The sequence below is a fragment of the Asterias amurensis genome, chromosome 20, assembly GCF_032118995.1.
Source record: "Asterias amurensis chromosome 20, ASM3211899v1".
Classification (NCBI taxonomy): domain Eukaryota; kingdom Metazoa; phylum Echinodermata; class Asteroidea; order Forcipulatida; family Asteriidae; genus Asterias; species Asterias amurensis.
Window position 1 is genome coordinate 10,572,709 of NC_092667.1, and position 24,130 is coordinate 10,596,838.

The window sequence follows — 24,130 nt, forward strand, 5'->3', positions numbered from 1 at the left end:
ACCTCAGTCTCAACCAGTTTCTTCTTAGCCATAAGGACTCCAGCTTTGTCTTTGTTTCCTGCTAACAAAGTTTGCTTAGCTTGGGCCGTGTAGGTAGGAAGGGAAGCCTGAAGTCTGGAGACATATGCTGAGAACGAATCAGACAAAAATAACATAAATCAATCAATAAACAGAATCTTTTCATGTAGGCTTACAGCAAATCTTTTCCGGTTACAGCAAATGGTCGGCTCTTTAGTGCAATAAGGTAGTTATGATAATAAATGATAATAAATAAAACTTATAAAGCAACATCTATCTAAGACTAAACTGATTCCAAGGCGCATAAAAACCAAACAAAAAACAGAGAGTTAAAAAAAAAAAAATTACGTAGCATAGAAAGAAGTAAGAGTATGTTAATTGCAATTTCACACCTTTAAGGTCATTAAGTGAACAAATGTGTTTAAGTTTGAACAAATAAATCAAAATAAAATCAAAGTAAATGTTTTTACTGAATGTTTCTTTTTTAGCAACACTTACTATTTATACCATCATTTATCTATAACTCTGTTTACCAAAAGCTCTAGAGTTTTCTTTAACAACGGAGACATTGAAGCTGTACCTTAGAATTGCAAGGGTTGTGGGTTCGAATCCCACTCGACGAATATGCCTGGGATATTTTTTTCAAGTACTGAGTATACAGTGCTAACACATATCGGTGTATGGGTAAAAACCAAAACCTCTGTTATATCGTTGCGGTACCCGCTGCCAAAACATAGGATTCGAACTGCCTCTAGCTACCAGGCAACCTCAGTAGTCTGTTTACCAGGAGCTCTGGAATTATCTTGAACAATGGAGAGTTTGAAGCCGTACCTTGTTTTGCTTGTCGGCCTCCCTCCTTCAAGAATGTCTGCAACTTGTGAATCTTCTCTAATGAGGCTTTTTGTTGTGCGACTAATTCATTCGGGACCGGTCTCCTCTGGGCTTGCAACTCAGCAATCTACAAAAGGAAAGACCACACAAACTGAACTTGAATAGTTAAGAAATATGACGCACTGGGTGTTAAAACTACTAGCAGTAACGGCTGTTAGATCTTGCAGTAGCTTGTTAAAAACCTTATTAGGTTCTGCAGCATTAATAATTTTCTTTAAAAAAAAAATATCAACAAGTCAATAAGCATATCACTTAAAGGCACAGGACACTATTGGTAAATACTCAAAAACATACTTAGCATAAAAACTCAATTGTTGTTAAGGCTCAATGGAGAGCTGTTGATAGCATGAAGAATTGTGAGAAACGGCTCCCTCTAAAGTAACGTAGTTTTGGAGAAAGAAGTAATTTCCACTAAACGACTTGAATTTGATTTCGAGACCTCAGAATAAGATTTTGGGGTCTCAAAATCAAGCATCAAGGGTGTTTTTTCTTCCATTATTGTCTCGCGACGACCAATTGATATCAAACTTTGTTTGTTATTTTGTGCACACGTTGAGATACACCAAGTGAGAAGACTGGTCTTTGGCAATTACCAATTTGGCCAATGTCTTTAAGACAGGAGGCCTTTGCTTAGCATTTCAACCGCTCAAAGTGTACCTTTTTCTTCAGTTGAGTCGACTCCCAGCTTAGGACAGCTAAACTTTCAGCCTGAGATACACTCCTTCAAAAAAAATAAAATAATAATTAATACTAAATAAACAAAAATACGCTGCAAGGGAGGGGGGGGGGGGGTTTCTAAGTATTGGTGCATGTCTCCTGCAAACCGTCTCACTTAATTTATGTGCTTGAATACAATTGATGGTGGATTATTAACAAAGAAAATATTTACACGTAAAAAGAATTTGACAAAACAAGAGTGGTGCTTCAACGACAAACACTTATGTCCAAAGTTGGTTGATGGCAGTGTTAATGGACCTCCCCTTTGGCTTGGTCCGTAAACAGCAGCCAGTCACCGACCCGGTCTTTACTACCACGCAGTAAAGACCAGGGCCCAATTTCATGGCTCTGCTTACCGTAAGCATAGAATCGGCGCTTACGGAAGCAGGGAATTCTGTGCTCTTGGCAAGCGTATTTCACGGGTTAGCGGTGAATTTTGGCTTCTGCGCATGCATACTCCACGTTACTAGGCATTCTACCGTTACAAGGCTAGCGCAGAAATTCACGCTTGCATGTAAGCGGGAATCGTGATCGTAAGTGCAGAATTCGGCGGTAAGCAGAGCCGTGAAATTGGGCCCAGCTCCTCACATTGTGAATGCCTAATTATTGATCCCCATGAGAACACAGTAATATTGAGCATTTTTGCACACTTACTTTTTGGGCGACGTGGAGGTAGACGCTCCCTGAGACAGAGAAATAAGTAAACACTTGTAAATAAAAAATTTAAAAAAATAAAGAATAAACTTTCCAAAGTTGTCCAATGAGCCTATTGAATCAGGCGTGATATTTTGGGAGAAAGAAATGTAGGAAACTCTATTAAGTACAAAGGCTAACCAAGAAATAATATGGTGTAGGCTGCAGTAGACTTATCAAGCTATTCAATTATAATAATAAAGAAAACATGACAAAACACAAACAGTAGCAATTGTCAGTGTCATGGCTGAGCGGTTAAGAGCACCGGATTCAAGCACTGGTGTTTGATCAGCAGGGTGTGGGTTCGGATCCCGGTCATGACACTTGCTACATAAAATTGGGGAGGTAGTGCTTTCTGCTCTACCGGCTAGACTTCGAATTGAAGATACCCAAGCCTACATTCATATGGACTGTGAAAGGGGTAACCCTGTTTCAGCCCTAGGAGTAGGTGGCAATTGCCTCTGGAACAATTGAAGTTAAATAATACAAATGACGGAAAAATGTTTATAATGCTAAGAAAGAAAATCAAACAATAGCAAATCCTGAACAGAAACATTTTAACACACATCGGTTCAAGAGTAAAAAACAAAATTATAAAAACATGCATTTCGATACAGGGCTTCCAAACAGGCACATGGTTGAAGCTGAAACCAAAGCCAAAGCCAAGCCAAAGCCAAACCAAAGCCAAAGCCAAACCAGAGCCACAGCCATGATTTCCAAAAGCATTTATACCTTACCTGTTGTGATGGCTGCTTTGGTGATACATGTAGGGAACTTGGATTTGACGCAGGAATCTAAGTGGAAACATAAATAAAGTGTAAAATTCTGAATTTCTACTACTGGGTGGAGAGAAGCAATGATGGAATGCTTTGCTCAAGGACACAAGTGGATTTCAGCCTTTAGTCAAGGTGCACGCGGCACCCCAAGATGTCAAGCACGACCGCAGATACCACGCACGGAAAAAAAACAGCGCGAGCGGAGCACCTGTAGCAACTCGTTTTGGGGCCTTATTTTTTGTTTTACTTTTTGCCACCGATTTTGGTGGGAGAAATGTAACGCATAATGCATGAGCGTGATGAGTTGTTGGCCAATAAGAAGACGCAATACCATAGATCACCTGCTGCGTGCACGCCCCATGACCCACACACTCATAATGGTGCCTGAAAAGTCATGTGCTGAGGGCAACACACAGAAGTTATATTAATAACTAATGAGATTAACAAGTTGCTAAAGGCACTTCGTGGCTTCGCGGCTCGCGCTGGTCTTTTTTCGAGCTTGATATCTGGGGGTGCCGCCGCCGCGTGCGCCTTGATTAAAGACTAACTGGATATGAGATGTAAGAGCGCTTCATTTTTTCTGTATTCCACTTGCAGTTGTGTGATGACTAATTTTAACTCTTTCTGGCGCCGGCAGTTAACAAGCAACCGGGCTTACTCTTCAGAAAAATAATTTATAAAATGTAAAATAAAGATCCCACCACCACCCACACAGACTTCAGAATGGGAAAAAGGACTCTTGAGTGTGCTATTGTAAACTGGATTTTAAGAGGTCGCCATTTGCAATTAAAGGATTTGGGTACCTTTTCAAAATGTCCATAGATTTACATTAAACTTACAGGGTTTGAAGATAATGATAGTAGAAAGCTTCCCTTCAAATATTACTTACTGAGGTGCTGTAGTTTTTGAGAAATGAGTAAAACAATGTCATGAAAATACGTTTGTAAATGATTAAATCATTTTTGTCTCATGAGTCGAAAACTATTATTATGACATTTTTTTTACTTACATCCCCAAAACTACAGCACCTCAGCTCATAATATTATCAGGGAAGCTTTCTACTATCATTTTTCAATTCATTCAAACTGATATTTATTTCCATACTTCATGAAAACAGAGTACAAACAATGTTTTTAAGGAATAACCAGTAAACAAAGCTATTTAATGAGGGTGAGAAAAAATAAATACATAGAGTATGGGGGCATCATCTGGAAGCCGAGGCTTATGTAGGGATGCCTGGGGACAGACAATAAACGGGGACAAGAACGAACGGACTGACAAAACGAACAAAGACAGACATGATGAAGACAACAATGATGAGAACACTAATTGCACAATAATAATAACAATGATAATAATAATAATAATACTACCAATAATAACAATAAGAATAAGAAATCGAGAAATAATAAAAAAGCGTTTGCTGACGACTTAGGCAAAAGTAAAATGAGAGCGAGAAGGCAAACTATGTCAAATACTGGGAGAGGAGAGCTCTTTTATAGGCGCGTTTAAATCGACCCACAGATGATTGTGATCTAATCGACTGGCTTAAACCATTCCAAAGACGCGGCCCAAAGAAACGAAGTGTTTTTAAGTGGAATGATGAGCGGGTGAATGGCACATAAAGGTGTGATTTGTTATGTGTTCTGGTAGAGTACCCATGAGTGTCACGGACAAAGGTAAAGAATGAACGAAAGGAGGTGGGTAGAAGGTTGTGGGTGAATTTGTACATGAAGATACCCGTATGAAGTTTATTAATGTCTGCAAGTGCTAGTGAGTGTAACTGTGCGAAAAGAGGTGCGGTGTGCTCTCGGGGATGCGATAAGGTGCATATCCTGATGGCCCTTTTTTGAGTGGTTAATAATGAATGGAGTTTGTTTTTAGAAACTTGTGCCCAGATGATATTACAATAGTTAAGATATGGAAGAATGAGGGTATTATAAAGTAATACCAAAGATTTGGGAGGAAGAAAAGCACGAAGTCTAGACATAACACCAGTGTTGCGGGAAATGGTTTTAGTAATGGAAGAGATGTGTTCAGACCAGGAGAGTTGATCATCAATAATGACACCTAGAAAATTAGTGGAGTGAACTTGAAGGATAGGATTATTGTCGATACGAAGAATAGGAATATCTTCTGAGAGATGAGAGGATTTACTGAAGAGCATGAACTTAGTTTTGTGTTCATTGAGGGAAAGTTTGTTGGCTTTAAACCAGGAAGATACTTTAAGAAGTTCGGCATTCATAATATTTAAGGATTTAGCCGGATTGGAGTCAGAGAAAGCAATAGTTGTGTCATCTGCAAAGAGCGTAAAAGACAGAAGGGAAGAAGAAGAATGCAGATCATTAATATAGAGCAGAAAGAGGAGTGGGCCAAGAATAGAACCCTGTGGAACGCCATGATGAATTTCTTGCCAAGGAGAGTTGTGATTTTTAAAAGAAGTGAACTGCTGTCTATTGTCAAGATACGAAGAAAGCCATTTGAGAGCAACACCTCTTATGCCGTAGAAATTAAGTTTGTCAAGGAGAATGGAGTGATCAATGGTGTCAAATGCTTTCGAAAGATCAACAAAGACACCGACAGTGCTCAATTTATTATTTAGAGCAGTGGACACTTTATCAACAAATTGAATAAGCGCCATGTCTGTAGAGTGTTTAGCTCGAAACCCGTACTGAGAGTCAGAAAGAAGATGGAAGCGAGAAAAAAAAGTATTGAGTCTGTTGTAGAAAAGTCTCTCAAGAATTTTAGAAAAGCAAGGAAGAATGGAGATAGGTCTGTAATTGCTGATGTTATGTTTATCACCGTTTTTAAAGACGGGAATGACTTTAGCAACCTTTAGATTAGAAGGAAAGGAACCAGTAGTAAAAGTAAGGTTGAATATGTAAGCAAGAGGGCGAGATATAAAGGAAATGACAGATTTAATCACAGAAGAATTTATGCCATCGAATCCGCAGCTGGAGCTGCCTTTTAAATCATTGCTTATTTTAATGACTTCAAGAAAGTTAGTAGGAGTCAGAAAAAAAGAAAAGCTGTTCGGGTTATGAAGAAAGTCTGTATAGTGTGAATTAGTACTGGGGATGTTATTAGCCAATGAAGCACCAATGTTAGAGAAATGTGTGTTAAACGAGTTAGCGATTTCAGGAGGGTCTCGAAGAGTTTCTTCGCTGTTGGTGAATTCACAAGGGAGGTCAGCCCTTTTATTTTTGCCCAGAATGCTGTTAATTTCACGCCAGATATTTTTTAAGCTTGTTTTGTTGTGATCCAGCTTCTGGGCAAAGTAATTCTTTTTAGCAGCACGAATGACTGAGGTGAGACGATTACGGTAATCCTTATACAGACGCTCGTTAGCAGCACTTGGATTACGTAAGAAACGCCGGTACAACCTGTTTTTGTGATCAGCAGAGTTGGCAATAGAGTGATTAATCCAAGGCTGATTTCTCACAGAACGACCCCTAGATTTTACTGAAAAGGGGAAATGAAGATTGTAAAGAGAGTTAAAGGTAGAAAGAAAAGCATTGTAGGCAGAATCGGCTTGGTCCGCCGCATAGACTTCGCCCCAGTTCAGATTGACAATGTCTGCAGTGAAAGAACGGATTGTAGTTGCATTAATGTCCCTTGTGACATAGGTATTTCGAGCAGAGGCCGAGTTGTCAAGACAAAAGGGAGTCACCTGAAAAAGTGGTAGGTGATCGGTGATATCCGAATAAAGGATCCCTGCAGACATATCTTGATCATTGTTAGTAAGGATGTTGTCTATTAGAGTGGCACTGTGAGGGGTGATACGGGTCGGTTTGTCAAACAAAGGGCGGAAGCCATAAGCGTAAAAGGTATTCACAAAATCATCTGTAGGTCGATGGTTAGAGCAATTAAGCAAATTTAGATTGAAGTCTCCCATTATGTAACAAAGCTTGTTTTCGTTGGTGACAGTATTGAGACAAGAATCAAACGACCTGATAAAGTTATCCGGGGAAGCCCCAGGAGCCCTGTAGACATTACCGACAATCAAATTAACAGCGTGGACTCGTTCAATTTCTATGAAGACACATTCAAAATCTTCACAAGATGACATGAGGTCCTCACGAACGTGGAAATTGAGCGAGTTTTTCACAAACATGGCAGCTCCTCCCCCTGTTTTATCGGAACGAGAGGAATGAATGAGTTGGTAATTTTTCATGTGGACATATTGAGGAGGAGCTTCTTTAAACCATGTTTCTGAAAAGCCGTAGATAGAAAAAGAATGATTGAGTGAGAGCACGAAGTCATGAATATCGTAAAAATGTCTACAGAGGCTCCTGGAGTTCATATAAAAAATTGAGAAATTATCAGGGGTAGAAACATTTAGATTACAAAAATCATTGCGATCAAAGTAAGAACAGGTATTGTAGCTAGCATCATCAGCAACAAATGAGTTATCAGTGGTTAAATTAGCAAACATAAATGCAAACAAATATAAACAGAAACAACAGAAAACTTAGTCACAAATCATTATCTTCAAACTGTGTAAGTTTAGTGTAAATCTGTGGACATTGTGTTTTTTTGTCCTATAAAAGTTACATAGGCCCTTTAACAGGTCGCCATTTGCACAAAAAAAGAGAAGACGATTAATGTGTCCATACATGACATATGTATGATCAATTTACAACTAAAAAATAATTTATAAAATGAAAAATACATACGCCCCACCACCACCCACACAGTCTTCAGAATGGGAATGAGTGTGCTATTGTAACCTGGATTTTAAGAGGTCGCCATTTGCACACAAAAAAGAGAAGATAACTAATATGTCCATACATGCCATACATATACGATCAATTTACCACTAAAAAGAAGTAAACCTCATCTCCAGCTTTTTACTCGCACCTGTACATAATTCTATCATCTGCACCCAACACAAATCCCTGTTGCCTATATCAACACATGCGCTCACACGCAGTGCGTACATCTTCAACCATTTGAAGGCTGCACTTTATAAGGAAGAAGAAGAAATAAATGATGCATGAAAGGTTTAGAGGTCTCAGTTTACTCACCCGTTGTTTGTGTGCACTGTTAACCACCAGCCACTTCTCTTTAGTTTGATCTTCCTTCACGCCACTCAGGGGATGATGTATCCGAACTTTGACCTCTAGTTTTCCCCCTGTGGCTTTCCGACCCTCCAGTAACTGCCAAGGAAGATTTAGTCTTGTTGAGTTTTTTTCCAGAGTAGTTTTAAAGCCATTAGACACTTTTGGTAAAAAGTATTGTCGTCTATCACAACTTATATATAAAATAACAAACCTGTGAAAACTAAGGCTCAATCGGTCATTGGAGTCGGGAAAAAAAGGGAAAACCAACCCTTGTTTCCGCACGTTTCGCCGTGTCATGACATGGTGTTTAAAATAAACCCGTAATTCCTTTCATACAAAGTCCAATGTGTCAAATTTCATAACCATGTTAAAAGTGATGTCATGTGAAAAGGACTGAAGGAGTCACAACTTTTGGTGTTAACCAGGGTCAACTTTCTTTAACACGGTAAGCACAAAGCTTGCTAATCAAAAGAATCTTGCTTAGCAAAAAAATATTGCTTAGCAGAAAAATATTGCTTAGCAGAGACATGTTGCTACAAGACGACATGCCATAAAGTTAACACTGCTACGACTGGTACCCCCACTCATTTTTCGCCTAGCAAAGAAAGCTGCTAAGCAGTATTTACTGCTAAACAGCTTAATGAAATTTGGCCCTGCTGACTTCATGACAAACACAAGCATGATAAAAGGTTTGAGACTTCTCGATACTCACCGGTAAACTCTCATGGATCTCACATTTGGTTTCTAGATCAGCTAACTTCAGACTCGCTTGAGCCAAGAGTTTGTCACTGCGCAAAAATCCTCTGCCGAAAGAAATATTTGTATAAAAAAAAAATTAGTCATACTGTGACATACTAAAGACAACCTTACACACAGAAATATAATGCCGTAACTGGGCATGTCCCAATATTCGTTGTTCTCATTGTGAGGCCGAACGGGGGTGGGGGAGGGGGTGGTTTGCAACTAAGTAGTGAGGGTGTAACTCTTTTTGATCTGGAGTTTTACTTTCTAAGTGTCTTTTTATCACTTTCTCTGTTCGTGTTTCAGATCACGATGCTTTTTTTTTTGGGGGGGGAGGATGTTTTAACAACTTTCTTCTGTGCTGTTCTAGACCTTAAACCATTTTAGTCATGCACATTTTCCATTTGTGTCTTTTTAATGAGAGGACAACACATTCATACACATACACAATATGCAACAATTTTCAAATTAGTTAAACAGTAGACAACCATGACCTGTTTCTTATTCAAAGTGATTTTTTCAATAAGCCATCTGCGAGTAAGATTTGTATAATATCCAGTACAATGACTTGATAAGTCACAATGCACCACTAATATTTATAACCCTTAGACTATAAGACAGTTTCTATGTCAAAAGGTTTGGGACAAGCCTTCGCATAGCAACCTCCAGATGAGCAGACTCTGGTACCATTGTGCCGTACATGTCCATTAAGAATTGTGTATGGGTGTTAACCGCCTCTTATACATAACTATGCAAAAGCTTGCCCCTAATCATGTGACATAGCAACTGTCTCGATAGTCTGAGGAATTCAAATTTAATTGTTACATGTATACCTCGGTAACAAACTGTGAAGTTTGATTGGTCGAGAACCAATCATGTGGCGCGCAAAAAAAACGCATGTTACATGGCTCGACGGGCCGGGTAACATGAAAAGTGATGTACACCGGTGTACATCACCTTGATCGTTCCCGGCGTTGGTCGATTTCCACCGCTGTGTACGAAACAACTGCGGGTTCGAGGGAGTTGTTTCTTGTTCGTTTGCTTATTAAACAATGGATCGTCAAAATGACAACAGAACTTCGAAAAGAGGAATGACAATTATACAAAGGTATAACAAAACAATTGTTGCACGCTGTGAGTGGGGTCCATGGGTTTTGTACACTCTCGAGGGGAAATGGCACCCTCGCCTTCGACTCAGGTGCCATTTCCCCCCTCTAGTGTACAAAACTCCATGGACCCCGTCACAGCGTGCAATAATTGTATACTGGTAACTTGTGATCAAGCACGTCATTGTTAGACTATATTTAAATCTAACATGCTAATGGCCTATTGTGATTTTTTAGAAATGAAGAACACACATAGTTCAACTTTCACACATCATTAAATCTTTACCTTCCATAATATACTTCAAATTTGACGGATCTCCTCTTAACACAAGATGAGAATGTTCTATTCCGTTGGATTTGCAGTTTGCAAGCGTCGTTATACTCTACAGTTTCAAACCCCTTCCCCCATCCCGTCTTCTCGCATTGTGGCTCATCCTGAAAACAGAAAAAAAACATTGAAGAACTTAGTTTTATTTATGAGAGTTTTGTTTTACCTGTGAGCCTGTCGTTTAAGCTCCCAACGTCATAAACTTGTGGACAAGTCATTCAATGTCTGTAGCGGGGATAGCGTTCCGACTCTATTACGAATCTCCCCACAATTCCCGCGGTATTCTCGCAAGACTGCTGGCCCCGCGAGACTACTGCTCTCACAACTACGGTCCCATTTAATGGGGAGTCGCCAACCAGCAGTTTGCGCGAGAGCAGTGATCTTACTGGTTTGACACAGTGATCACAGGCCTTATGTGGACCAGTGATCATTTCGAGCCCTGGGCATCATGTGAAAATATCTATCGATCGAACAAGCAGAAGGAGGGTTGACTGTGTACGGTGTTAATGCATTGTAACAGCATTTTATCATATCTGGCAAAGATTATAAATCTATCACTCAAACTTATAAATTCAAATACAGTTGGCATACTGTCCTTAAAATTTACGGTTGATGATATTGAACCCAAATCTCGACACTCCTGGGGTGACAGGTCTTTTTCTTCAACTCTCTACCACTTAATTTTAGATCTTGTGTCACAGGTTTTCAAGTACTAATTTTGTTGTGTCTGTTTTTCTTTTCTTTAGTTATGTTTTTGTTTACTGCGCCTTGAACACCCAGCAGGGTGGATATGTCCGCATTACAAGTCTTTGTAATTATTATTATTATTATTATTAGTAGTAGTAGTAGTAGTAGTATTAATAATTGACATTAATTTTTCACTTGTGACTTACACTTGGATATGGAAACTCATACTTGACAAAAGTGTCCAAATCTTTCTCTCCTATCAAGAAATGAAAGAAAGAACAAGTAAAACATGAACTTTTGATGAAATAATAATGATAGCAATGGACATAACAGAACTCGACTAAACAATTCAAATCATAGTTACACCATCATGGATTCCACATGCATTTACCACTGCAAACAACAAACTAGTTAGTTTGTCATTAATTTCACACTTATACTGTGCACTAAAGTTAATACACTTTGGCAGGCAATCAAAATATAACTGCAAGTTGTTTGATTTTATTGGACTGAGGACTGCACTAATAAACTCATTAGGCTTTACATGGGATTCGGCATACCACAACGATCCCAAAGGTCCAACAGTTTTGGTGTTGATTTATTAATGACCTTGGACATGTTGGACTGAGGAGTTCACTAGTTAAGCCATACATGGGATCAAGCACACCACCGTAATCAGAGTCAAACACAGTGCTGATGTTAATGCCACCATGGTTAACCATGGAGTCAATAGGGAGGTTCACGCTGCACGTTACGCGAGCAAAAATGTGAACGTGAAACGAAAATCTCACGCTTTAAGCATAAGTGAAGTTACCACTTTTCATGTCGGGTACATTGTACTACATGTATACATTGTACGTGCAGACGCGCCACATGTGAGCATGCAATAGCCAAAAGTGCTGCGGTCACCTAGAAACGACACAATTTTCTGATGTTCACTAAGGTTTCTGCTACTTTAAGTTACAAGGCTGGCTCACTTTACATTGTGTATAATATCAAACCTATAGTAAGTTCATCATTCTAAGGTATTCATCAAGACATAAACTGATAAATCTGACTCTTTGCAAATTTGGCTTGTAAGACAGGTCCACACATTTGTGAATCCTCAACAAAAATTAAAATGAGCTCAATGCATTTCCTATGGCCTTCTGGCGAACACTGGAGCCGATTTTTTAGTGGTCATGGGTTACAGTGCAATGACATCACACTTTCAAACAGGAACAAAGGATTTAAGAGACTGGACACTATTGGAAATAGTCAAAGACTAGCCTTCACAGTTGGTGTATCTCAACATATGCATAAAATAACTAACCTGTGAAAATTTTAGCTCAATCGGTCGTTGAAGTTGCGAGATAATAATGAAAGAAAAAAACACCCTTGTTGCACAAAGATGTGTGCTTTCAGATGCTTGATTTCGAGACCTCAAATTCTAAATCTGAGGTCTCGCAATAAAATTCGTGGAAAATTACTTCTTTCTCGAAAACTACATTACTTCAGAGAGAGCCGTTTCTCACAATGTTTAATACCATCAACCTCTCCCCATTACTCGTTACCAAGAAAGGTTTTATGCTAATAATTATTTTGAGTAATAACCAATAGTGTCCACTGCCTTTAAAGAGACAATATTGTAACCTTGTCATATCTCACCTTCCTTGTGTCTACAATGCTTAAACATGATCCCTACACAATACACTTTGTGCATTTTAGCATCGCAGTACAAACAAAATAGAGGTATTAACAGATCATCAAACCTTACGTCAACAAAGGCAGTGTCCGATGGAATTCTGTCCCCCTTAAGGCTGGTTTATAGTCGGTTGCGCGATGGTCGCGCGATGGTCGGGCAATGAAAATCTTGACAGGCAATCCAAAAAAAAAGACACAGTTTCTAGGCCCTAGCGACGACTATAAACTGTGTCGCGAGTCAAAATTTCCATTGCGCGACCATCGCGTGACCATCGCGTGACCGACTATAAACCAGCCTTTATGGGTAATTAGGGGCTGTAGGAGGTCACAAGAGGGCGCTATCAGAAGAAGTTTGTACCCAATTCGCCATATGGGGGGGACCAAATCTCCGGGGGGACAGAATCTACTTCCACATTGTCTAGCCTGTCTTCTACAAGCTTTAGCTTAATCTAACAGCCTCATACTCTCTTTATTTTGGTTTACATTGATTAACAAATTTCCCCCCATTCTCTCTGCTTTTGATTTTGCTTATATACATGTATGTTATATTTTGTATACCTTATATCTTGAGAACAGCAGTTTAAAATAAATGTTGACAAAAGTTGAATTGAACAGAACTCCGCACTAATGACATCACTGTTGCTCAAAATACCCGGCTGTCAGACAAACATTCCATTACTTAATCGATCACATCATCATCATATTTAGGATTTGAGGCATTTCATGGTGAGGTATCAATATATATTTGGTTTGAGGTAACACCATGTGCGTATCTACTTGCCAGGTAGAGTTTGTTCTTAGAGAACTGTCTTTCTTTATTCTACTACCGCGAAGTAGATTGTTCTGGTGTTCGGGAGACTTCTCAGTTCTGAAAAGAACTGTCCTGCTTATTAACTATTACCCGGGCGGAAGGTATAGAAAATAGGCTTGGACTACTACTTTAGCTTATGGGATCAAAATTAGCTGTACTCCCGCGGAGTCAGTTCTTAAATTGGTCTCAACTTTTTGACAAGCTTGCTATAGTCATTGTCACATCATCATCAACGGACTTGATGTGGTAGTGTAACGCGAATAAACATAAAACAGGGACACGTACGCGCGCATATGTATGATGAGTTTTGTACCCTCATCTGATATCCGGGTACTGAGGTTCTATTTTTAGCATTAGTGCGGAGTGCTATTTAACGTCAGTGGCACAGTCTCACCTGATGGAAGTTTGTATTGGGTTCCTCTTACAACGGTGACTTCAACTTCAGTATCCGTCAAATCTGGACAAACTCTGCATACGAACAATAAAGCAAAAACATAAATGCAATGCTCCTCTCTCGTTTCAAATAGACCGATCCATTAAGCTCCGCCCCATTATGTATTGACCAATCACAACCCAATGCGCAACCAAAAGTCCGACAAATAAAGTCTGACATGTGTGCGCGTATGCTCTGCACGCGCAGCAGAGTTGTGCAGAATAGCATTGGAGAGGCTCACGTGTTCGTGCTCACACGTGCACCGCGGGCGGAGCCTAATGGATCAGTCTATTGGACTCCATTTCAACAAGAACTAAAAATCATCAGGAGATAAATTGTCAGTATTACCATAGTGATTTGTATTGTGACACCACACTTTACTAAGCAACTATGATTGATTTGATGTTAAGACCGATCTTACATGTACAGTGATGATTAAAGGTAGTTATAAAAAAAATGCGAGCAGAATAATCAAAAACGAGGAACTCATAGTTACCCTCATCCAAACACCCAGTTCCGCAAGCAATCACACACATCTGCACGCAATTGTTCGGTATCGCATGTTAGCGCTTGATAATGAAATGCCAAACAAGTGAGCACTCTGGAGGAGTCACTGACCCATGAACGATTCAATTCAATTCAAATTCAAATTTGGTTTAGTTTAAAAAATACATCACCAAATAAAAAGTCACAGACTAACAGAATTTGGTATGCAATAAAATATACATTTAACTGATAAAAATATTAGTTTATATAAACAGACAAACAGGAATTGGGAAAGCAGCTTTTAAAAAAGAAAAAACAAAAACTGGTGGACACAATTCAAAAGGAAACAAAGGCCAATTCAAAACAATACAACTACATTCTGGAGGCAAGGAAGATTTGGACACAAGAGCACAAAGGAAATCAAATGGTCATCTATAGATGGATTGTAATGCGCGTCATCGACCACCATCTTTGATGTATTAACAAGGGAAAAGTGCACGCAGAGCGCATACACGCGGCGGTCGATGACGCGTATTGCCATCCATCTATTGGAAAAAGAGTGCATCAGAAAACTGAATTTGACCTCTGAACTCCTTTATAAGGTCTCTAAAACATTAGTTGAGAGAACTAACCTGATTGTTGGAATGGTTCTGGACTCAAAGTGAAACCTTGGTACAGGGTCCGAGTGAGAACGAGCCACTTTCAAAAGATCCAAATCTTGCTGACAACTCTGTCTCATATCACCAAACCTAAAAAAAAAAATTTTTTTAAATCGGAACCTACTGCATCATGTCTCATCCAAAGGACAGAGCAGTGTTTAAGTGTCTTGCTTAAGGACACAAGCGTCACATCCGAGACTCAATCCCACACTCTGCTGATCAGATACAGCAGAGCTTGAATTCGGTGCTCTTAACCGCTCGGCCACGACACTTCCACTTCCACATTAGTTCCCTTGACAGCTCTGAGCAAGTCGCGAGTGAGCACAGTCAACTACTGACCAGCAACATTCATGCGCAGTGACGCACTCACTCGAACGACTCCTTTGGAAGTCTAGTCAACCATGGTATTCAATACTTCCATTGCCTTCCGCCTTTTTGCATAAGTGTCACTGGTTTCGCCCTGCGCTTTACACATGTTACCATGGAACAAGCTATTGGGACCAGTGAAGAAACCATGGTCATGAGGCTGGTTCCAAATGGTCAACCACAGTAGTCAACCAATGGTCGACCAGCCGGGATTTGAGTGAAAATAGTCAACCTTTATTAGTCAAAGGAACACATTGCCTTGGATCGGTCGAGTTGGTCTTTGAAAAGCGTTTGTAACTGTTTTTATAAAATGCATATGGGTAGAAAGATGTTGTCAAAGTAGAATACAATAATCCACACAAACATGCCTCGAAATTGCACGGTCGTCGACTAACACGGTCGGCCATTTATGGAAGTCAAATTTTTGACTCCCATAAATGACCAACCGTGATAGTTCGCAAAGTAAAAGGAAAACCACGCAATTTCGAGGCAAACTTGTGTGGATCATTGTATTCTACTTTTAAAACATCTTTCCAACCAATATGCATTTCATGAAAAAAAGGTTACAGACGCTTTTTATAGACCAACTCGTCCAATCCAAGGCAACGTGTTCCTTTAATCACGGTGCACACTCGAACTTACTCTCTGTACCTTCTCGCGCATACGTCATACATACAGTGATGCGTATGGTGATAGGGAAGGACAACTTTGAAATATGAGAAGACAATACCCGAGTTGTGAGAGTGATATTCACTCTCACTTCACTAGATAGTGTACTGGTTTTCATCAACCATATGCTTGTATCACACTTTTTTCTAAAAAGTGTCAAACATAAGCTGTGGAATTCCTTATAAGCAGACTTTCTTTATTCCAACCATGAGTTTACTATGTATACTAGGCATGACAATATCTAAGTTGTAATTTAGTTGTAATGGTGTTTTCATATTGTTGTATTGTCCTTTGCTTTGTTATTGTATGAGTGGGGTCTCTACTCAACAAGATGCTTCTTGGAGTCCTTCATCCTCACACAAAATCCTAGTGTACTAATCTTTTCCTTAATCATCATAATATAATGTAAATTGTATAAAAAAAAAAATTCTTTTTTTTTAAATAAAAGAAATGAATGAATGAATGAGTTATTGCCGGCGTTACCTTTTTGATGTAGAAAGATTGCCCAGTTGTAAGTACTGCTTCTCATTGGTGGCACAAATCTAAAGCAAAAGTATAAACGCAAACTGTAATTCATTATGAGTTTAAAAGCACGAAACACTGCACCCAATTGGTGAGAAATCGTAAATCAAACATCATGAACTTTTGCTTTTGCGAACTGAGATAGAATCTAGTCAAGCTTAAAGACACTGGACACTTTTAGTAATTATCAAAGACCAGTCTTCTCAATTGGTGTATCTCAACATATTCACAAAATAACAAACCTGTGAAAATTTGAGCTCAATTGGTCGTCGAAGTTGCGAGATAATAATGAAAGAAAAAACACCCTTGTCACACGAAGTTGTGTGCTTTTAGATGCTTGATTTAGAGACCTCAAAATGTGACACATTCTTGAAAAATTTCTTCTTTCTCGAACACTACGTCACTTCAGAGGGAGCCGTTTCTGACAATATTTTATACTATCAACAGCTCCCCATTGGTCGTTACCAAGTAAGGTTTTATGCTTATAATTTTTTTGAGTAATTACCAATAGTGTCCACTGCCTTTAACTCGTTGCTGTTGGAAGTATTTAAGAATAATTTTCATGTGTAATCAATTTCACAAGTATCAACATTTTCACAAAAGTAATTTTTGTTTTACTTTTTCAATACAAACCTCCCTCCCCCCTAAAAGTGCACACAACAAAATATGGTTTTTTTCCATACTATTCTACATAGGGATACCATGAGCACAGATGATAAAGGAAATATTTTAGTAATATGACGTGTAAAACATATTTAAACTATTTCTGTGACGTCAATTTATTGTTGAAAGTATAGATTATTTTTACGAATCTACACTTATCTCTGTTACGAATCTGCAGTTGCGTGTATTTTCATTAAAATAGCTTAACTTGAAAACTACTGACTACCCAAACTGAAAGATAGGATGAAGTGCAACAAAACATTGGCTAGATGAATATATGTTATCTTTCAATTAAAAAAAAAAAAATTCCAGTTTAAAAAAATCAATTTAGTAACACAATTTATTGCTAGCTGAGCAAACTGACGTTGTACTCGATAAAGTTGCAAGCACTAAAGAGTGCCTCAAATATGTTGTAAAATATTTATAAAATTTGACCAACCATCGTTTGTTAACATATACGAAATTAGATAGACTAACTAGTGCTGTTACTATTGAGAAACCAAATTCATTGAAACTATTATATAACCGATGGGGGAAATAGTTTAAGTCAGAGAATAGACTCTAAAGCGTAGATTCGAGGATACAATGTACTCGCATTCAGCTCGTACATTCTATTCACGAATCTACACTTTCTCGTCCATTCTCCTTAACCCCTTGAAGGTGGAAGGCGGCTATGGCCGCTAATCTAGTCCGGAATGCTGTGGACTGTGTATGTGGTAAGCCGTGGAATGCAGTCTGTGGCCGCGCTAATCTAGTCCGGAATGCTGTGGACTGTGTATGTGGTAAGCCGTGGAATGCAGTCTGTGGCCGCGCTAATCTAGTCCGGAATGCTGTGGACTGTGTATGTGGTAAGCCGTGGAATGCAGTCTGCGGCCGGTACAGCTGTGGGCAAACAAAGGCTGCTATGCAGTCAGGCATGTAAGCCGGGCATTGAGGCCTGATAATACCGGCGTAAAGGGGTTAACATAATTCCGTAATTTTCAGCTTATCTGACTTTCGAAAGGTAAAAAGAGCAAAAACTAAATTTGCGCCAGTTACACTAATAACTAGGAACTTTCTATTATTCACACCACGCAAAGCTTCAAGCGTCACCTACCTGTATTTGTTTCTCAAGGGAGGTAATAAGCCGAGTGTAAAGCTGCCCTTTGTCTGCCAAGACTTCTGCTGGGATACTTGGCACATCGGTTGGAGAAACAACCTCAAAATCATCTGAACTTTGTCGCTGCAATGGTAGATCTGGGATCTTGGAACGAAAGAAATAATGTCATGATAAACTGCTGGGGTCATTTGCACACACACTCACTACAAGAAAGCTCCATTAAAGAAAAGCCGTGTTTGCATTGGACTTTTGGGTCTGGTAACTTACCGGCCCGGTAAGTTAACAGCTGTATGCACTTGGATTAATTTATGTTTGGGAATTTAACGGAGGCTTTTCTCAAACCTCTGCTTGGGCTGCGTTCACAATGGACACGCAGCTATGCTTTTAACCTGCAATTTTTGAAGCAGCGCGTATTGCATGCAGTTGTTTCAGCAGACCTTTTAGATAAAAGACAAGTGATAGTATTGTTACCAGAGTGGTGCGTTCTCATTGAACTTCTTGTCCCTGTTAATTTAACATTGTGAAGTTACAGCGGCTCAGATCGGCCTGTTAAGTTAACAGCACCGTGGCGGTAACTTACCAACCCGGTAAGTTACCGGCTGTTCGCACTTGGACTTAATGTTAACAATTTGCGGTCCGATTCAAACACCGCTTAAGAGGCTAAAATAAAAACATCATTTTCATCTGGCAACTCACACCTGTTATCTCCATGGAGTTCCTTTTCCAAACAGTGGACTTACTTGGATCATGCACAAACCAGTAGGGCTGCTGACTTCCCTAGGCAGATTAACTGCTGATCCATTAAATTAAATGACCCAAGTAATTTGATGTAAACATAACCACTAAGTCAAATCGATGTATACCAACCAAGTTTTTGTGGCCAAACTCAGAATTTTGTTTATGGAGTTTTTCGAATTTGACAATTTAATGTAAAAAAGTCCATCATAACATTATTTCTTAAAATTTTGGGTTGAACAAAGAAAGATTGATTAGAGCGGGATTTGAAGACTGGGAATATTTCAATCCATTGCAGGTTACTCCCCAGCTGTCGCCAGTACCCTTTTGTACTCCTGGGTTGAGAGAAGCAGTTATGATAAATTACCTGGCTCAAGGTTACAAGTGTTGCAACTGACTGGCCAGGATTCAAATTCTGTAAATCACAAAACTTGAATGCACCCCACAGACCACTCCGCCTCGACACCCCATCAATGCACATTGTTAAACGACGGCCAGATATCTGAACCTGATTTTCTTTTAACGAATTCAAACAAATAAACTAACTTACCGTGTCCATATTGACTGGTAGTCCGTTCTCGCTCGCTGTTATCATAGAATCAAATCCCTGTCGAATAAGAAACAGAAATATAGTTACCCCTGTGATGTACAATAGACCAATCCATTAAGCTCCGCCCCATTTCGTATTGACCAATCACAACCCATTGCACAACCAAAAGTTCGACAAATAAAGACCGACGTGCGTGCGCTTATTCTTGGCGCGCACGGCAGAGTTGTGCAGAATGGCATTGGAGAGGCTCACGTGTTCTTGCTAACACGTGCGCCATGGGCGGAACCTAATGGATCGGTGTATTAGGAAGAGAAAAACCACTGGGCGCTTTCAAGTAGAATGTAAAGATGATGTGGTTAACGACATCACATGTTCACAAAAGACTATCAGAGCCTGGATCCTGTGCTGTCACAAAACACACACAACTCATCAATGCTGGGAATTGGCGCAGCGAGAACGATTGCCCTTGGGAACAAGGTTGAGAAAACCCTGAATCCATTATTTGCATGCAGCAGACTAAAAGTGCATGAAAACCGTACAAACATTTGCGGGAAAACACTCTAAAATTCCCTACAACATTATCATTCTTTCGTCTGAACCAATGTGTTTGAATTGAACACACTGCAACATACACAAGAGTGCAGATGCTGCTAGTTATCGCAATCATTACTACATGTCTTCCTTTGCAATCCTTGAAGTCTATTCTCGTCACTAACATACACAAGAGTGTACCTTGCAGATGCTGTGTTATCGCAATCATTACTACATGTAAGTCTTCTTTTGCAATCCTCGCAAGTCTATTCTCGTCACTAATTTTCAAGTGAAGACTGCAAAGAGCAGTAAGACAGAATTTAATGAGCTATCCTTTGCATGTCAATGTGTTCTTGTTTTACATTGTGTATTGCCTAGTGTGCATATTGTTATTGGTGGAAACTGTATCAATCTACAATGTAATCTCCTAAATCTAATAGTCACCGTGGTCCAGTGGTCAGACTGCAAGACTTGCAATTACAAAGTTGTGGGTTCGAATCCCCAAAGCTACATGTACATGTAACCCCTGATTTCAGTATTGTCATCTCGTTACTGAATCACAACTTTTTTGATTTGTGCAATTCATAATCATAGACAATAAACCAATGTTTGTATGAGAGAGATTGGCTGTTGCCAGCTTGGCGTTTATATCCCTTGTGGGAGTTTGCCGGGTTCCCTTTACAGTAAGAACATCTAAACAAACAAGTTTTGTCTTAGCAATGACAGATAGTATAGTGTTCCTTTGTAACCCTTGCAAGTCTATTTTCGTACACTAATTTTAGAAGAAGACTACAAGTGAAGAACAGTATGATAGACTTTAATGAGCTATCCTTCGGATCTTAATGTGTTGTTTTTTACATTGTTGTATTGTCTTGTGTGCAAGTCTTATAATGATATTAATCTTCAAGTACGCGCTAATCATCCAATCAGATTTGAAGAATGGAGTGGTGATATAAACTTATATTGCACGACTAATATCACTACCTGCGTCTTGTGTGCTCTATGTCGCCCGCCAAGTTTGCTTGAAGATAAATACTTTGGCCTCGTTGGATATGGGACACAGAAGCGCTATATTTTTCCGTAGTCCACTCGCGCTTGTGTGATAACTTATGTTAGTAAGGGTCTATTGCTAACCTTGAAAGTCTATTTTTGTACACTAATTTTAAATGAAGACTACAAGTGAAAAAAAGTAAGACAGACTTTAATGAGCTATCCTTCACATCTTTATTTGTTTGTGTTTTACATTGTTGTTTTGTCTTGTATGAATGTTATTGTTGATAGATACTGTATCAAGCAAAATTATTCGTCTTATAATGATGGACAGTAAGTGTTCCTTTGCAAACCTTGCAAGTCTATTTTCAAACACTAATTTTAAATGAGCCGGAATTTTTTAAGGGAGCCATTTCTCACAATGTTTTATACTATCAACAGCTCTCCATTGCCTGTTACCAAGTAAGTTTTTATGCTAACAATTACTTTGAATAATTACCAGAAGGAACAAGATGGCTTTTCAACAATAAAGTACAAACGTGAATTGCACTCTATTGCCACACGATGAGACATACCTTGGCTTCTTTTAGAAATCTCATAGCTTCATCCATATCGCCTTCTTTCTTCGCTTTTATGGCAAGTATCTTAAACTGTTTCTGTCGCTCCAAAAGAATCCTCATGTTCTTCAGATTCTGAGCTTCTTTTGCTGCAAAGAGAAAAAAGAAAATAATTTTTCAAATTGGACCGCAAAGTCCAACACTTGTCCGTCAAAGTGACAAAAAATGTACAAGTCATCGGCTTAAAGGGAAGGTACACGTTTGGCAATTACTCAAAACAAATGTTAACTTAAAAACTGACTTGGTAACCAGCATTGCTGAGCTGTTGATAGTATAAAACATTGTGGGAAACGACTCCCTCTGAAGTAACACAGTTTTTTAGAAAGAGGTAATTTCTCACTAAAATAATAAAAGACTTCTAGCCAGAATTCTGTTATTCCTACCTGAAAGCACACAAATTCGTCCAACAAGGGTGTTGTTTCTCTCATCATTTTCTCGCAACTTTGATGACCAATTGAGGCTTGTTATTTTATGCTTATGTTGGGATACACCAATTAGGAACACTGGTCTTTGACAATTACCTTCCCTTTAAGACTATAAAGTGCAGTTTGTACGGATTTTATCGAACTGTATTTGCATATTTTGGAGCCTCTGGTAAATGAAGGTTGTTGATCAAGGGTGGTCCTCAAAGTAAGTGTTGGCAGAAAGAAACATTTCAAAATTTTGTTTCTAGGAAAAACATTTAGATGTGGCTTTTGATTCATTTTTGTTTAATTAATACACATTTTTACTAAAAGGAACATTAAACAATTGGTAAGAAAAAAAACTGGTCTAAGATCACAGACTACATAAAACTTACACAGTCTAATGATGATGATAGTAGAAAACGTCCCTTTAAATACTTCTGTCTGAAATGTCATATTTAATGAGAAATAAATAAAACTAAACAACCCGTTTGAAGTTTTGCTAGCAAAAACCATTCTGTAATGTTTCTTTAACATCCTTTTGATTAATATATTACGAGCATGAAACTTCATGTGGGAAGCCATACCTGAAGGGGGTCTTGAAAGCACAGGGTAATTGGCTCTTGGAGAGGCTGCAGCTGCTTTTGGTGTTGTCTGGTCGGCAGACTGGCCTGGGGATGGCTGGCCAGGGGATCGCTGACCTGGAGGTCTCTGGCCTGGAGGTTGCTGCCCTGGTAGAGGCTGACCTGGTAGAGACTGGCTTGGAGAAGGCTGCCTTGGAGAAGGCTGGCCAGGGGCTCTAGGAGCTGCACCCCTTGGGGGTATCGGATGGAATCCTGGTAGTGATGGCAGCTCCTCATAGTCCACAGGTCGGCCTGCTTTCTCCTTCTTTATAGCATCTTGATAACTCTTCACACAATAAGAAGTAACAAAATAAGAATCGAATTCACCATTTGCTTGCTTGAGTCAAAAACATCTGCCGGATAATGGATCTCCACTTTTTTATTTTTGTCTTTATTTCATTCAGTCGGGTTGTTAAAGAGCCAATAAAGGATGATCTCAATATGTCAACTGTTACCTTTTTATGCCCAAATAGACATCGCAGATACCGGTTAATAGCCATTTTACTCTCAAAATTTGCATTTAGTAACGAATAACTCGAGTCAAAAATGCACCCAGCCACGCGCCTTTTTCAGCCAAGAGTCAAAAATGGCTTATCTATTATAATGACCTCTTGACGCCAGTGACAAATTTTCCCTATTGGTTTTGAACACAGTTCTCCAGCTTTGGCATTTCCACACCAAATAGCCGCCACTGACGTCACGATTCCTTTGTTGCGCGGGTTTGTTTGATCCCACGTTTTTCAGAAATTTTGCTAGAAGTGTTCTGGAGAAAACCCATTTTTACCATGTTTTAACGTGAGGTAAGAGATTCTTTATATTTTTTATGTTTCCTGGACGGACTGCAGCTGTTAGAAAACTGTAATATCTATATATTTGAGATCATCCTTTATTGGCTGTTTAATCCAAGGACTCTCAGAGAAGCATACTTACATGTACTCACTGTACAAGCCAACGATCCAATAACATGATCAAATGAAGACAAGACAAGGAAGGAAGTTTCAGTTTTAGCTGTGGGAGGAAAACCCCAGAGAATTGTTCCAGGGAAAACTCAAGCAGTCAGGTAGGGACTGAAAACCCAATCCACATTGTGCCCCCAACGGAATTCAAACCAGGGTCGCTGAGGTGGAAGGTGAGGAAAGACACCGTTATCTGTGTAATATGTTGTAGTCACAACTTGGAGTTGGCTTCGATTTTAAGGCAGTGACCACTATTGGTAATTACTCAAAATAATTTTTAGCATATAAAACCTCACTTGGTAATGAGTAATGG

General features: G+C 39.2%; 1 protein-coding gene across 1 annotated transcript in view; it reads right to left on the bottom strand.

The window, feature by feature from the left end:
* LOC139952247 (coiled-coil and C2 domain-containing protein 1-like) overlaps window positions 1-24,130 on the bottom strand; it is a 75,479-nt gene that overhangs the window by 42,434 nt on the left and 8,915 nt on the right. Inside the window, exons 10-25 of the mRNA XM_071951321.1 lie at window positions 22,826-23,147; window positions 21,793-21,923; window positions 19,697-19,753; window positions 18,409-18,555; window positions 16,611-16,669; window positions 15,066-15,182; window positions 13,909-13,982; window positions 11,227-11,276; window positions 10,292-10,440; window positions 8,871-8,961; window positions 8,123-8,254; window positions 3,057-3,113; window positions 2,281-2,309; window positions 1,567-1,630; window positions 850-976; window positions 3-127 (exon numbers count right to left, since the gene is read on the bottom strand). Of these exons, the coding sequence (XP_071807422.1) occupies window positions 3-127; window positions 850-976; window positions 1,567-1,630; window positions 2,281-2,309; window positions 3,057-3,113; window positions 8,123-8,254; window positions 8,871-8,961; window positions 10,292-10,440; window positions 11,227-11,276; window positions 13,909-13,982; window positions 15,066-15,182; window positions 16,611-16,669; window positions 18,409-18,555; window positions 19,697-19,753; window positions 21,793-21,923; window positions 22,826-23,147 (1,731 nt within the window). The remainder of the gene's footprint in view (window positions 1-2; window positions 128-849; window positions 977-1,566; window positions 1,631-2,280; window positions 2,310-3,056; window positions 3,114-8,122; window positions 8,255-8,870; window positions 8,962-10,291; window positions 10,441-11,226; window positions 11,277-13,908; window positions 13,983-15,065; window positions 15,183-16,610; window positions 16,670-18,408; window positions 18,556-19,696; window positions 19,754-21,792; window positions 21,924-22,825; window positions 23,148-24,130) is intronic.